Raw genomic sequence first — 16,232 nt, 5'->3', positions numbered from 1 at the left:
CAGTGACAGAGACTCCTCTGGCAATGGGTCGGCAGAAAAAAATTCCATTTTATATATGACACTATTGACAAAGGCTACGTAAAATCTTGAGAAAAATACCTATTATGTGAAACAGACCTAAAGTGAGACAAAGCCCCAGGAGGCAGTTGTGGAGAGCCTGAGGTCAAATGCTGACAAACTCAAGAAGCTCTGCCCTGTCAATGAAGTGCACAGAGAGATATGTAGGCCTACCCAGAGTAGAACTTACAAACTTAGAGTACCTCTGGCATGTGATACCATAGCCATAAGCCCAAGTAAACCAATTTATGGCATATAATAAAGTTCAGACAGCCTTTGATAAGCATAATATAAAATGGGGGAAAACTGAAAGCATTTCCTCTAAAATCAGGAACAACACACGTGTACTTACCCTTTCCACTCCTTTTCAAAACCCAGCCATAGGCAAAGCAGTAAGAAAAGAAAAATAAAAGGGGCAGCTGGGGCTGTAACTCAGTGGTAGTTGTACTGAGGATCAATCCTCAGCAACATCAAAAAGGAAAGGAAAAGTGAAAAAGAAAACAAAAGAGATGCAAACAGAAAGGAAGAAGTTCCAAGTATCCCTACTCAAAAATAATACAATCCTATATATAAGCACCCTGAAAACTACACCATGAAACTCTTAGGCATAGTAAACAGTTTCAGCAAAGTAACAATACAAAATCAAAATAAAAAAATCTATACAGTAACACACTTACCCAGAGAGAAATTAAGACAAATAATCCCATTCACATCTATTCAGTTGCATAAACAAAGGACAAAATCAACCTAAGAACAAATCTAACCAACCTGGTGAAAAAAATCCTCTACGAGAAAACCTGAAGATACTGACAAAAGAAGATAAAGAAGATGAGAAGATGAAAGACCTTCAATGCTACTACGGATTGACAGTTGATAATATAAAGATGGTTACAAAAGTCACTAAAAGCAACCTATAGATTTAATGCACTTCCTATCAAACTCCAGTGACATTCTTTAGAGACAGGAAAAAAACAAAAAACAACAAAACAAAACATGTCAGAAACCATACAGAAAAACAAGACTGCAAGACTGCTTTGAATGTCAGCTTGACATTACCTACAATCATCTTAGAATTACAGTGAGAAACTGTCTATGAAGTTAGTCTACAGGCATGTCTCTGAGAACTCTGCTTTAAGGTAACTGATAGAGAAGACACCAGTCCCCACATGTTTCCCACATGTTCTGAACTGTTAAGAGTAGAAAATGCAAGCTGGGCACAAGCAAGCAATCCCCATGTATGAGAGAAATGAATATTTCTCTCTGCTCCTGACTGTGGATTTGATGTGACCAGCTGCTTCAAGTTCCTACTGCCTTGACTTTCCCACAACAATGGACTATAATTAGAATTGTGAGCTAAGAAAGAAACCAAAACCTTACCCCATTTAATTGCTTTCAACTAGAGTATTTTTATCAACAGAAATAAAATTAAGGCAGACCCCCATTAGCAAGCACAGTATTACATCCAAAGCCATAGTAAGCAGAAAGAGGATTGCTGGAGCTACCAGTTTCTGACTTCAAACTACTACAGAACCACAGTAAGAAAAACATCACAGGGGCTTGAGAGAAGGCTCAGCAATTCAGATGAACTGGGTTTGATTCCCATACCACATGGAGGTTCATAACAGTCTGTGATTCTAGTTCTGGGGGATCCGATGCCCTTTTATGGCCTCAACAGGCACTGCATGCATGTGGTGTACAGACGTTATCTGCAGGCGAAACACCCATACACATAAAAATAAATCTTGAAAAACAAAACAGAAAACCCCAGCATAGTACTGACACAAAAAACACATAGACTAATGGAATAGAATAGAAGACATAGAACAGCCATGTAATTTTTAACAAAAGTGTCTAAAACAGTCATGGCAGGGAGAGGCTGGAAAAGATACTGAAAAAAATAAGTATCCACATACAGAATGAAGATAGATCCATTTCTCACACTATACCAAAACATATGCAAAGGTTTCAAGACTTTCCTATAAGATTAAAACACAGAAACTACTAAAGAAAGATGCAATCTTAGCAAAGACACTGTGGAAATGATCCCAGGAACTGACAGGCTTTATGTCATTTAGTAGTTCTTTATCAAACACTAGACACTAGACACAAATAGATAACACTTCCTTAAATCTCCAATCAATCTAAGGGCATCACTATCTGTGTTACTTCTTATCTTTGCATAAAGTGCTACTATTTTACTTAAGTAGAGTCTCAGAGATTCCAAAGCATCAAATATTAACAATACCTTAGAGTAGCTTCAGCAAATATCTGGCGTAACCTTGCTTCAGTCTCACCATAGAATCTATAATGAGGAAGAAAGAAAAAAAAGGAAAAAAGTTCATGTACTCTTATTGTTTATAGATTTTTTTCTATAAAAGATAGTCTGAATTTTCAAGCATTTCTAAAATACTTGAAATTAATTTCAAAATTATTTTCAAATTTTGTATGTATTATATGAAGTAAATTTAGAAAAACATGTATAATCACAAAAACATTTTAAAGTATGAGGTCTGGCTAAGCACATGGGTAAAATCATCCTCAGAAAAGGGCAAATTTAAAATACTCCAAAATAGTTTAATGCATGAAATATCTTGTTGGAATACAACACAACTGTTTTAAGGAGCCACATCTGAGACATATAAACTTAGTAATGTTAACTTTACTTACTAAGTCATATACCTACTTGCTTATAATTTCAGGACCATTAATTACAGAAACATAAGCTCCAACTTCATTAGCAACAGCCCTAGCAATCATTGTCTTTCCGGTACCTGGAGGACCATAGAGTAATAACCCTCTAGGTGCTGGAATTCCTACAAGAAAAACAAACAAACAAACAATGTATTCAGTATAATTATTAATGTTCTTGCTAAAGTGCCATACAACTTCCAGTGTAAATTATAAATGGGAATTTACCTTGTACTACACTACAAACTAAGAATCATACCTTTCCCCTACTTCCCAAAAAGTGTACTGTCTACCACAAATTCTGAGCCCCATTAGTGACTTTCCTTTTCTCTACAGATCACAAACCAAGGGAATCATGTACATTTTTGGTTTTTGTTTTTTTAAAAACAGCCCTTGTCTTGCCCCATCCCAGGTATCACAATTTAGTAATCAGAACACAATTACTTCCAACTTATATTCTTAAGAAATACAAATATTACTAGCAAATATATAAATCCATGAGTTCCTTTTAAAAACATAAAGATGTATGAGAAAGGAAAAAAAGGGGGAACTACATAAGCAAAGAATTTGGACAGCAACCATGCAGGAGCAGCTCTGAGTTTCCCAGGAGTTGAATTACTTCCTTAATCACTTGCTTCCAGACAGACACACACAGAACTACATTTTCTAGTAAGTTTTAACTAAACCATGACTATCTTTGGTTTACTTCTTTAGGCATTATGTTATCTAACATAGCAAGATACTTTCTGAGATACAGTCCACCAACAGTAGATAATATGCTCTCAGAACTCACCTGCCACTCATACAACTTAAAAGACCAAATATTGCAAATAAGTCATTTCACTATCATCTCCCAAAGCAATTAACACTTGACTCAAGAAATAGGGACAAGAGGCTTAGAAATTACTTGGGTGTAAAACTAACCAACTGTTTTTGAATTTGAACAAAACATGAATACAGAAAACTGAAGGTGATTTACCATAACTCTTGAAAAGTTCAGGCTGCTTGAGAGGCAGTTCAATTATTTCTCTTATTGCTTTCAGCTGACTGTTTAAGCCGCCAATCATGTCATAAGTTACTTTGAACTGACTGTCTTGTTCTTTTGAATTTGTACAAATTTTTCGAAGATTGATTTTTGTTGTTGAAGAAATAAAATAAAAAGTATCAGTATTGCTCTTTGCCCCTGCACTAGCAGGTTTTAGTAGTTCCTCTTCACTGACAGGTTGTGTATTTCCTTCTTTGGATGAATCAAAACTACACTTAAGACCTGTGCTTTCCTCTAGTCCAAGTCCACTTCCAACCCTAGGGCTCTGTGTGACATCCAACAAAACTTCACCAGCTTTATTCATAGTTCTGTCATTAGTGGGTTTACAGGGAGTACTCTGTGCTGATGGGCTCTGAGGTTCTTTCAGGTCTAACTGGCTTAGCTGGAAGGAGAGATCCACAGCACTACTTTCCACGCTAGAATGCTCAGAGGCCATTCCCTGGGCATCAGTGCCCGAGGCGCTCTGAGGCTTTCCCAATGTTGTGCCATCTGTCCCTTTTACTTGCAACACTTGTAACTTGCAGAGTCGTCCATAGAATGTACAGTATAGAAAGTTGCCTGGTAAAACAATCTTGCCATCTAAAAAACAATTGATTAAATATACATTAGCATAATTTTTCCCAATTAACATTTTTAATAGCAATGTATTTGCTATTAACAAAACTGGAACACTAATAAAAGTAACTATTACAAAATATAGAGGGCATATATCACACAGTATCAGATGTATGAAAAAGATCATTCTTTTAACTCTTGTAGGTCAGTAAATCCAAAATCCTACAACTAATAGCAACAAAAGTTCATATTTACCAAAAAGCTAAATTTAAATGGCATACTCAAACCAACACTTCAATGTTCCTCATTGGAAAATGTACAAGGTTGAAAAGTCTCAGTTCAGGCACACATGTGATATACAGACATATGTGCAGACAAACTTTATTACACATACAGTCAAAATATTAAAAGAAGAAAAAAAGTCTCAATTCTAAGACTGTGGAGATGGCTCAAATAATAAAGTGCTTGTTCAGCAAACACAAGGAGCATAGATCCCTAAGCATCCATACAAAAACCCAGGTACATTGATGCATTCCTGTAATCTCAGCAGAAACAGGAGGATGCCTGTCTAGCTTATCCCATGAACCAGATTCGGTTGAAGAATCTTTCTAATAAATCAAGAAGGTAGAGACTGAAGCACCTAATGCCTCTGGCCTTCATGTACACTCGAGCACAAACACACATGCACACAAGCATGTACTCACGTAGGGAGAGGACTGAAGTCCTGAGTCTGTATGTATTGCTGACATGGGCACAGCCATGACAAGGACTTCAAAGCCTCAAACCCCACTGTACATTAGCAAAGCTGTTCCCCACATGGAGCAGGCTCACAAGGATAGCAGAGCTTTCCTGGGGGACTGGGGGTGGGGGTGGGGTGTCTTAATGCAACTATATACAAAAACTAGCAACGACAGCTTCCTCTTCCTCCCAGATGTTTACAACCTAAGACCAGCAACCTACAGACATCATCTTACTCAGATTAGCTAACCCCTCCCTCTTGGCTATACCTATAAACATGCTGAGGGTTCCTGTCTGCTGGCAGTAGTGCATGCCACTTCACCAGAGTAAGCATACATGCATCTGACTCCAGTTTTTCTGTATGCGTCTCTTGTGTTTGTCTTTTCTTCATTCCCTCACCCTACCTAAGGGTGAGAGTGTCAGGACTCAAGTCATTGGGACACAATACATGCACACCCACAAACATTGAGGGGGGCAGTCATATACACACACAAACAAAACTGCTCTATCACCACCTTTGTCTTCAAATAGGTATTGAGAATATCCACTTAGCCATTTAAAAAATATTATGATTACAAGCACTTTTTGCCGCTCATTTACCACTTAAAACTGAGGGAAACAATTTAAAATACTAGTCTCACCTAGTTTTCTCAGAATACAACCAGTCAGTTCTTCTTCATTAATTTCCTTATCTTTGTCACTACAGAAAGAAAAACAAACAGAAATCATCATTAGGTACACTGAACCACGAAAAAAGTGCCAAGTATAGTTATATTGTAGACCAATAGAACAATTTTTTTAAAACCCGAAAACAAATGATTTACACAATTTTGGTACTGATTTACACTTTTTAGATACATATTACTTGCAGGAAAATATCTTCAGTTTGATGCTATAAAAGCTAAGGTCAGGGGCTGAAGAGATGGCTCAGCGGATAAGACCACTGACTGCTCTACCAGAGTACCTGAGTTCAATTCCCAGCAACCACTATAATGGGATCTGATGCCCTCTTCTTGTGTGTCTGAAGACAGCAACAGTGTACTCACTGTTATAAAATAAATAAAAATAAATAAAATGAAAAATAACAAAAGAATTTAAAAACTTAAAAAAAAAAAAAGCTAAGGTCAGTGATCTTTCAACACATAATCCATTAGAAGACCATGGAATCATAAAACTAATCCCATATGAAATGTGAGTATACACTGCAGAGAAATGGTAAATACTGCTTTGTAAAACATTTTCTCATACAAATATATTTCATGTACAGGCAAATACACATGTGTATATGTATAGCTATATCCATCTATTTAGGTACACACATAAACACACATACTGTATATAAGTTATAATCAGAAGGATATTTATTTCTATGATGTCAAACACATTTGAAAAACACTTGCCTAAATTAATCATTCCCTTTCTGAACTTGCCTAGCACAGAGAAAGGTTTTTGTTCTTAGCTACTTTCATTCCCTTTATGTAATTTACACATTAGATCTTCAGAAAAAATCAAATTCTGCACAGTACATCACCTGAAGAGACACAAACAGGAAGAGGAAAAAAAAAAAAAAGATACTGACTGCCATGGAAATTGATTCTGAGAGACTTAGCCTAGGAAAAAATAGGGCTCTTAGTCCCCAGTTGGTGGAACTGTTTGGGATCTTCCTAGTAATCAGTGTCTCCAACAGGAGAGTTGTGTGTAGGAAGTACAGGAAGTGGGATCATCTAAAATCACACTCTTACTTTTAAAAGCTTGTTCAGGCAAATTCCTTAACATGTCTGATGCTCCTGTTCTCTGCAGCAACACAAGCAGAATCTTACCTGAGCTAGCGAGTATCACTGTCTTTTTTAGAGATATATAGCTATACAAATTCCTCACTGGGAATGATGAGGTTCTTTAAGCCTCAAAGCCCACCCCCATGACATACTTCCTCTAACAAGGCCATACCTCCTAATCTTTCCCAAACAGTTCTAACAACTGGGGACCAAGCATTCAAATACATTCTTAGTCAAACTACCACACGTATATGCATCTGATATATAAAACAGATTCTCAACATTATATTCTTTACTTTTCCTCTATGCTTTTCAATGTTTATTAAGTGGCTATTTATTTTATTTATTTATAGGAAACAGAAAAGTTTCTTGTCCTTCAAAGTAGGCAGAGGGATAATGCCAAAGCACAAGCTCAAAATATATATATTTTAAAAAAAGAAAAGAAAAGAAAAGAAAAGAAAAGAAAAGAAAAGAAAAGAAAAGAAAAGAAAAGAAAAGAAAAGAAAACCAATTTTAACTCAGGACAACTAGAAAATGTTTTTGGACTCTTACATAAACATTCCCTATATTAAGGTACTGTTATTAAAATAAATTTGGGTCCGACTTTCATCAGCAATCAATCTAACTTAAAATGTATTAATTATGTACAAAAGGATAGGTGAGACCCTTTATTCACCCTTCAGTAGGAGCTATTTAGAACTATTGGTAGCAACAGCTCTTTGTTTTTACCAGGTTAAATGTTTTTGCTGGAGCCATCAAAATTAACAATTATTTCTTGAGCTGCTTGCAGTGACACATACTCAAAGGGATGAGGCAGGAGTAAACTAGCCTGGGCTTTATAAAGTAAAACTGCCTCAAACCACAAATTAAGTAAAAAACACTGGAGAGATGGCTCAGTCTAAGACAGCAGAATGTTCAGCCGTAAATGGGACACATATACCACCTCCTCTCCTCCCAAGATCACTGTGAAAGAGGTGGGTATAAAGAATGTAAGAGCCAGAGACAGTGGGTACAAAGCAGCAGTGCCTTCTGAACATAGCAGGAGAGTCGCACATATGAACTAGAACCCGCTGTGACAGCACGCACAAGACCTGCAAAAACCAAGCCACATCAAATCCCAGCAGAGAGAAGGATCTGGGCACAAAACCCCACACCTAGACCTGGAGCTAAGAAGGAAAACCGCTGTTAGCCGCTAGGAAAATTCAGTTTGCTATAGAGCATAGACTCCGGTTAGTCATCCAAGAACATGTGGGCAGCACAAATTAGTCTTGACAGGCTTACAGAAAAAATAATAATAACAAAGTTAGGCAGGGAATGAGAATCGGGGTCTAAGGGAAGAACATGGCTGAGACACATTGTACTCAGTTCCCAAAAGAATTAACAACAACAACAAAAATCTTTAAAAGTTATCAAACTGGTAAGACATTCTAGAAAATGCTGAAACCAAAAAGGGAAAGTAATCTGTAGTGGTTTTTCAACTAAAGGTACTGCTCTAAATTAATTTCTCTGGGTTATGTGGAATACAAATATTGAATGTGCAGACATCGATACTATTTTTCTCTGTTAGCCATTAATTTTTATTTCAACATTTTATTAGGCCTTTAACAGCAGAATGCGACTCAATGTAGACTTAGTTCTTTATCTTGCTAAAATATTTCCATAGGATTATTTCTCATTAAGAAAATAATTTTATATACTTAATTATAAAGTATTTGACATGTTCATATTGGAATAAATATGCTTCAGTGGCAAAGAGGAAAAAAAAAACCCATTTGGTATCTAGTCATAATATGCTGCTACTCTTGTGATAACTTTAGTGCCCTGATTTAACTGCAAGTTAAGATGAAACATTGCTGTATATTCATCAGTTATATAAAATTTAAAATGTCAGGGCTACTTAACAGAGTCCCTTATCCATGATTATATCCACCCATTCAGCTTATATTATCTTATATAGTAGATGACTAACATATGTGACTATCATGGACTCAAAATGTAGCTGTTAATGGGATTAATAGTATGTGCAAAGCCCTGGTTTCCATCCCAAATAAAAAGAAGAAATTTCCCAGTATCTATAGGCAGCATCAGATGGATCATCAAAGGCCAGAATGAGCTATATAGTAAGACCTTGTCTAAAACAAACAAATGATCTAGGAAAAAAAAAAAAAAAATGGGGGGGGGGGAGTAAAATACCTTCCCAGTAGCTTTTAAAAATTATGTATTCAAATAATATTTTACATATAGTGGCCTAAATAAAACTTGTAACAATCCCATTTCATCTGTTTAGAAAAAGCAAAATCACTGGGCGGTATTGCTACCTTTAATCCCAGCACTCAGGAGGCAGATGTAGGCAGATCTCTGAGTTTCAAGGCTAGCCTGGTCTATAAAGCAAGTGCCAGGATAGCCAAGGCTACACAGAAAAATCCTGTCTCGAAAAAAAAGAAAACAAACAAACAAAAAACAAAAATTGAACACATTTTTACCTCTCATTACATTCCTTTTTTAAAAAGGACCTATTTATCTTATGTGTATGAGTGCTTTTCTAGCATATCATGTCTATGTACCACATTTGTGGGTAAAAGTAGAGGGCATTGGATTTAACTCTGGAACTAGAACTATGTATGACTGTGATCTATCATGTGGGTGCTGGGAAGTAGACCTGGGTCCCTGCAAGAACAAGAACTTTTAATAATAAGCCATATCTCCAACTCCATCTCCATACACTTCTACTGGGCAGCTGTGAGTTAGACAGTCACCAAAGAAAAGGGACAAACCTCAGCGCCAAGTCCATTTCCTGAGCCTGAAGCACAGCACCCAAAAGAGGCTGGACCCGGATGGTCTCACCAGCTTTCACACCCACATTCTTCTGCGCCATTTCACTCAGGCCAACCTTGCCTCCAGGAAATCCTGCAACTGGCCAGGCTGTATAAACCTACCCAGAAAAAGAAAACAGCAATATTAGAAAACCAGTATATAATGCCATCAATTTATAGATTACATGTTAAGCACATCTAATACATAAAACATTATTTCCAAACAGTATCTGATGCAAATTGTTATGGGATAAATTGCAGTTCAAAAAAAAGCCATAAAATTAAATCTTATGTAAGTTCACCAATTATTTGTAATGAACTATTACATCTTCTGTGAAGATCACAAAAGAGTTCATGGTGAGATGAGGGAAGGCAGATTTTTAAAGGCAGACAAAGACATTAATAGACAGTAAGGTAAGAAGCAAAGGAGAAAATAGTAAAAGCAAGGTAACTTATAATGCAGGTAACCTGGTACTTCATATTCTTGATGCACTGCCAATAGTATAAGTCTCTTTAGTGCCTGGATCTTGGAACTGGAGATGGCTTTGTCCGTAAAGCACTTGCTATGCAAGTATGAGGATCTAAGTGTGACCTCCAGAACCAATAAAAGAGCCAATTACATGTGCTCACACTTGTAATCTCAGTGGTAAGGAGGCAGACAGTGTGTTTCTGGGGCATACAAGCCAAACACCACAGACTTATCTATGAGTTCCAGGCCAAGTAACAGACCCCAGCTCAAAGAGCAGGGAAAGTGGGTCCTAAGAAACATCTGAGGTATCTATAGGTGTATGAAGACATGTAAACATCTCCCACAGATGAAATAAGTTAAAAGATAAACAAGCAAAAAAACCAAAAACCAAAAAACAAAAGTTAGGGCAGAGGCAGGAGGTGGTAACAGGACAGAGAGCCAAGCTGCTAAAAATCTGGGAAAAATTTTGTTCTTGGATGTCTTCAAATTCCACATGACGTCAAGAGAAAGAAGTATAGCCAAACCCAGGAGAATAATAAATATTTGTATAAAGGACAGGTGCTCTTCTTACCTCAAAAATCACATTTCTACAGAGAAATGTATTTAACAGATTAGCGAAACAGAACTGAAAGGGATATGCATCACTACCTCCTTGAAGAAAAAAAGACCCTTTCTCTGGTATTTGAGTGACTATTATACACGTGACAGTCATGTTATCTTAATTATGTATATATGCATATGTATGGTGAGAGGGTATTGCTAGAGTTATAGGCAATTGTGAGCTACCTGATGTAGGTGCTGGGAACTGAGCTCAGATCCTTTGGAAGAGGACACATTCTTAACTGCTGAGCCACTGCTCTAGCACCCATATGACTGTCTTCTATAATACACAATTTTTTGTGGGGCTTTTTTTTTTTTTGAGTCAGCAAGGTGGTTCAACAAATGAAGACACTTGCCAACAATCCTGATAACTTGTTGACCCTTGAAACGGGCATGACAAAAAGAAAGAACCAACTTCTGATCCACAATACAATTAAAAAGTTCTGTTCACAGACTCCTACTTGTATTAAAAGTTCAGACCAGTATGATTTCAAATGTTTGCAAAGTAAAAGGATAAGGACTTTTACCTCCTGCTTTCCATCCAAACTGGTAAGGAGCACTGGCCGACCTATACATATGTTTGCAGACTTCATAGTGTTAAGTCCAAGATGAACAAGGGAGTTCTGGAATGTCTTAGGAACTTTGCCATCTACTATAAAAAAAGAAAGAATTTATTTTATACTATTTTATAACTGAAATTAAGGCATTTTTAAAAGAGTAATTGAAAATCCTATGTTCATATAACTCCATCAATGAACTTCATCATATCCAGAAGAAACTTTTTTTTTTAAACAAACTAAGGTGAAGCCAAATCTCTTTGGATGTTTACTGGCAATGTATGACTATAATCTATAAAGTTTAAAGTGAAGGAAAAAAAAAATCTCTTGGTTCACTAACAACATATTTGCAGCTGGATGGTGTCATATGCCTTTAATCCCAACTCTTAGGAGGCAGAGGCAGGCAGATCTTTGAGTTCAAGGCCAGCCTGGTCAACAGAGTGAGTTCCAGAACAGCCAAGGCTACACAGAGAAACGCTGCCTTGAAAAACAAACAAAACAAAAACCAAACAAACAAAAAACCCACAACACAAAACCAACAACCAACAACCAACAACCAAAACTTACTTGTGGCTGGGGTATTGACCCAGACGTATCGCGCTTACCTAACATGGCCAAGGCCTTGTGATCTACCCTCGGCACTATCAAAAACAAACAGCAACAAAACTAACTATACTTGCCATGGTCTCCATACTTTCTGAAGAAAGATTCTGAGTCAGCTACTTGGTACCAAAGACTCCCACTAAGAACTGGCATATCCATTTGGCTCTAGAGGCTTGCTTCCACCTCAAAACCTCTAAAAACCTCTGTATCTCCTCGTTAATGAAGATCATGTACAAATTTCTATCCAAGTCCTTGTTTCCCAATATATTATACATTTCTCTTTTTCTAGGACCCAAATCAACTCAAGCTCTCCACAGAATTCTACCAGTGCTTATTCCTCCAAGTATCTACATTTAGTGTCTGCATGCATGTATGTGGCAGTAAGAGGTCACTTTAAGGAGTCTATTCTATCCTTATACCATACAGGCTCCATGCACATTGTCACTTGTCGTCATCATTCATAGCAGCAGTCTAGAGCAGGTCACATTACATTCAAAAGAAAGCAATGAATGCATACATGAACTTACTGTTTTCTGCTCTATCACTGCGATGTGACTAGTTCTCTCAGGCTCCTGCCACTGTGATTTCCTTTGATGACAAACTACAACCTGGAATTATGAGCCAGAACAAATCCATTCTCCCTTAAGCTGCTTTTTCGGGTATTTGATTGCAGCAATGGAAAGAAAACTAGGACAGTCTCCCCATACATTACAGGTATGCACCACCTCACCATAGCTCTGTGTTTAATGTGTTGAGACAGGGTCTCTTACTCAATCAGAAAGAAGTTTGAAAGCTTTTGGCTAATCTGGGCCAGTGAGCTCTCTAGTCCCAATTATTTAGTTACAAGATGTACAGCCATACTTTGTTTTTCTCATGGGTTCTGGGGATTCAAACGCAGGTCCTTTTACCCACTGAACTATCTCCCCAGCTCCCACACCTAGCTTTTTACATGGGTGAAAACTGAACTCTGGTCCTTAAAATCTTTACCCACTAAATCATTTCACTAGCCCATAAAATCAATTTCAAACAACCACCCACCCCTGCTCTATCACCTCATGGAGTTTTATAATCTAGCAGGATGAATTATTAAATGAGTACAGAATAACTGTATAGTGACAAACTATAATTATACAATAATAGAATACTAAGGGACCTAGCAAAGCCTATTATGTGTGATCTGACCTAATTTGGAAGAATTAGAAACTGCTATTCAAAAAAGTGCTGCTAACATTCAGGTATGGAAGAAGATGAAGAAATAACTAAATAGGAAGAGAATTTGTATTTCTCAACAGGAAAAAAATGCATACAGAAATGCTGAAGATAGACAGGAGCATGATGCATCCTTCAAAGACTAAGAAGGTTGCTTAAGGAAGGCCAAAACCATCTGTGGCAATATACTGCATCAAGATACTGATCATAACTCTGACAGCAATGGAAGCCCAAAGGGATTAATAGTAGGACCATGACAAGATTTTTATTTTAAAAAAAAATCATGCTAACAATAAAGTAGAAAAAGAGTAAGAGAACAAAAGTGGGAACAGAGAGACCACTGTAGTAGTTCGGGTGGGAGATGATGTTGTTTGAGTTGTTGAGAGCAGCAGGAGCGGTAGGAAGAGGAATACAGAGACTACCCGGACGGTAGACAGCATCAGCAATGGAGCAGACACTGAGGAGAGAACGGGTGGCATTATGCCTGACTCCTAGGTTTCTGAATTCTGTAAGGACTAAAGCTTGCGTTCCTGGAAGAAGACAACGGCTTAGGAAGTTGATTCTTAAGTGACTGTGAAATGAAAGGGAAGAGTAATGGACAATGCTATTCAAAATATAGTCTACAAACTACTTGTTACTAGTTCATAGTAAAGTTAAGTTTGAAAAAATTAGAAACTTTTACTGCAAGCAGATAAAAGTTTGTGTCTGTGAATTAAAAAAATTTCATTATTCTGCCTTTTTAAACTTTTTCTAATTATACTATCTTATTAAAGTGTCAATCTGTGACCTACTGAATATTTTTAACTTTGCTACATAAAATGTTTGAGAAATCATGATGTAAAGCACAACTTAATCAAGACTCAAAAACAGTATGCTGTACAAAAATAAAATCAAAATTGATGAGAATATAAATGGGAAACTTAGCTTTGGATATTCTTGCCTTAAAGAATATTTAGAGAAGAAAAAGGGTGTCAGACTTAAGCTTGAGAAACTTCACTATGTCAGAATCAGATGGAATAGGGTAAACCTACAGAGAAAATAACTGCCAATGCACATGGAGAAAAACTAGGAAAAGTGTAACGGGAAACTAAGTAGGAAGATGTTTTGAGGAAGAAAAGATTAACACTGGCAAAGGCTACAGAGTCAAAAGGCAAGTGATGAAAACCAGCCACGGGATTTGACAACACAGAGACTATGACCATTACAAAGCAGTGCCCAAGAGACCATGGCATGGAAGCTGTGGTATGTGACTGACAAGGAGGCAGAGGACACTCCATTTAGTGAGAAGACAATGAAAAGGTACAGAGAGAGGGTGGTGGCAGGAAGACACTGTGGAACCTTTCCAGTGGTGTAAGGCAGTAGAGAATTGACATGTGTCAATGACGGTGGGAAGGAACTACTTGAGAAGCCGTTGAAGGTGCAGAACAGAACAAGCTGTATCCTGCTTGCCAAGGCAGATTAAAAACACTGTGCTAATGCTAAGACAGCCTTAACAGTCTTCCTGGACACAAACCCCAGGTCCCCAGCGAGTCTGCTCCACTTTTCAGAACCACGACGCATCGCGCATGCTAAAAGGTTTACCAAGCAGCTCATTGTTTTCAGACGTGGAGTCTGTCCATTCACCAAGCCAACAAAACTCATCCCAGACCAACGAGCCCAGGAGGAATCAAAGAGACCTGCACTCAAACACGGGCTCTGCAGGCTCGTGCCCGGGGGGGGGGGGCTCACACGCGACTCCGTGAGCCTCTCCTGAGCCGTGAGACGGGGACCACTCCGTGAAAACCCAGAGCCGCCGCGGCCGCGCACGTGACGGGCTAGAACTCACGACTGACCCCAGGGTGCGACTCGTCAACAGCGGTTAACTATAAACGCCGTGTCGCCGTCCCTAGGGCCACGGCGCTGGTAGGCGGCCCGCGTTCCTCGCCGCGGGCTAGCGTTTCAGCGCGGGCTGGGCTCCCTGGGTAAGAACCGTTCCTGCGGGGCTGACGGGACAGCGAGTCTCCGAGGGGGCCAAGGCCACCTCGAGGGTTGCTAGTCGGGGTCCCGCGGCGAACGCCATCGCCAGTGCGCCCGAAGGACGTACGAAAGAGGAAAGGGTAGAAAGACAATTCTCAGCTTTTTGCAAAGAGGGCCGGGCGGGCGGGCGGGCGGCTCGGGCCCCGGCGCCTGGCGGCCCGCGGGCTCCCGCGTCACGCCCACCTCCACACGCCGCGCTCCCCTCGGGCGCCTCAGCCCCGCCGCCGCCCGCGCTCTCCTCACCTTTCTCAAGGAAGTTGGTCACCACCAGCATCCCCGGAGCCGCCGGGCTCGGCTGGGCGAAAGGGGTCGAGGTCCCCGAGCGGGACGGAGGCGCCGAGAGCGAGGGCGAGGCGCCCTCCGCGCCCTCCTTCGACCGCTTTCGGTTCTTCTTGGAAGACATGACCGCAGGCTGTTCGGGAGAAAAAGCAGCCCCGAGCCGGCTCAACGTGCGCGGCACGGGGATCAAACTTCCGGGTCAGAGGGCAGCGGCGCGGCGCGCGCGCCGTAATGCTCCGCGTAGAAGCGCCCTCCCCCCCCCACGAGGCGGAGGCGGTGAGCGAGGGTCTCGCCGGAGGACACCGTTTCGGAAAGGAAGACGGGCTAGGCGTAGGCACCGCCGATGACGCTTTGAACCCTTGAAAAGTGAGCTTCGGTTGTTCCGCTGCTTTGCCTAGTCCCGAAGCGAATGTGTGCTGACTTAAAGTAACAACAACAACAACAAAAATATATATATATATATATCCGAAAATTTCTCCTCTCTGTCCCAGACCCACCGAGGACAGTCGGCTCCACTAAGCTCTCTACCAAATGACAAGTCCAGCTCGAGCTTAGCGGTTGGCGACACTTTTCGAGAGTTTACGGTCGGGCCTCCTCCCAGCGAAAAGGGGCGGGGCGAGCTCCGGAAGACGCCTGAGAGAGTTCGCAGCGAGATGGGGCGGGGCGATCGCCGGAAAGAGGTGAGGTTGCACGGGGTCACGAGAGCGGGGCGGGAAGGGGCGGGGCGTGCGCCAGGGATGAGACAAGCCTACGTCAGGCGAAGTGGGCGGGGCGGGGCTGGAAGGGGCGGGGCGTGCACCAGGGATGAGACAAGGTTACGTCAGGCGA

General features: G+C 40.0%; 2 protein-coding genes across 4 annotated transcripts in view; one reads left to right on the top strand and one right to left on the bottom strand.

Moving 5' to 3' along the window:
• Spata5 (spermatogenesis associated 5) overlaps positions 1-15,957 on the bottom strand; it is a 164,415-nt gene extending 148,458 nt beyond the window's left edge. For 2 of the 3 annotated variants that reach the window (XM_021195885.1, XM_021195883.1), the window contains exons 1-7: positions 15,369-15,957; positions 11,268-11,392; positions 9,633-9,790; positions 5,725-5,783; positions 3,725-4,369; positions 2,741-2,870; positions 2,303-2,359 (exon numbers count right to left, since the gene is read on the bottom strand). In XM_021195885.1, the coding sequence (XP_021051544.1) occupies positions 2,303-2,359; positions 2,741-2,870; positions 3,725-4,369; positions 5,725-5,783; positions 9,633-9,790; positions 11,268-11,392; positions 15,369-15,528 (1,334 nt within the window). In that variant the 5' untranslated portion in view covers positions 15,529-15,957. The remainder of the gene's footprint in view (positions 1-2,302; positions 2,360-2,740; positions 2,871-3,724; positions 4,370-5,724; positions 5,784-9,632; positions 9,791-11,267; positions 11,393-15,368) is intronic. The other variant, XM_021195884.1, reaches the window with a different exon arrangement.
• Positions 15,693-16,232, top strand: part of Nudt6 (nudix hydrolase 6) — a 15,652-nt gene continuing 15,112 nt past the window's right edge. The window contains exon 1 of the mRNA XM_021195888.2: positions 15,693-16,084. The gene's annotated coding sequence lies outside the window, so the exon portion shown is untranslated. The remainder of the gene's footprint in view (positions 16,085-16,232) is intronic.

This window comes from Mus pahari, chromosome 4 (assembly GCF_900095145.1).
Source record: "Mus pahari chromosome 4, PAHARI_EIJ_v1.1, whole genome shotgun sequence".
Classification (NCBI taxonomy): Eukaryota; Metazoa; Chordata; class Mammalia; order Rodentia; family Muridae; genus Mus; species Mus pahari.
The sequence above is the reverse complement of the archived record's forward strand: the minus strand, read 5'-3'. Positions and strand labels throughout refer to the sequence as shown.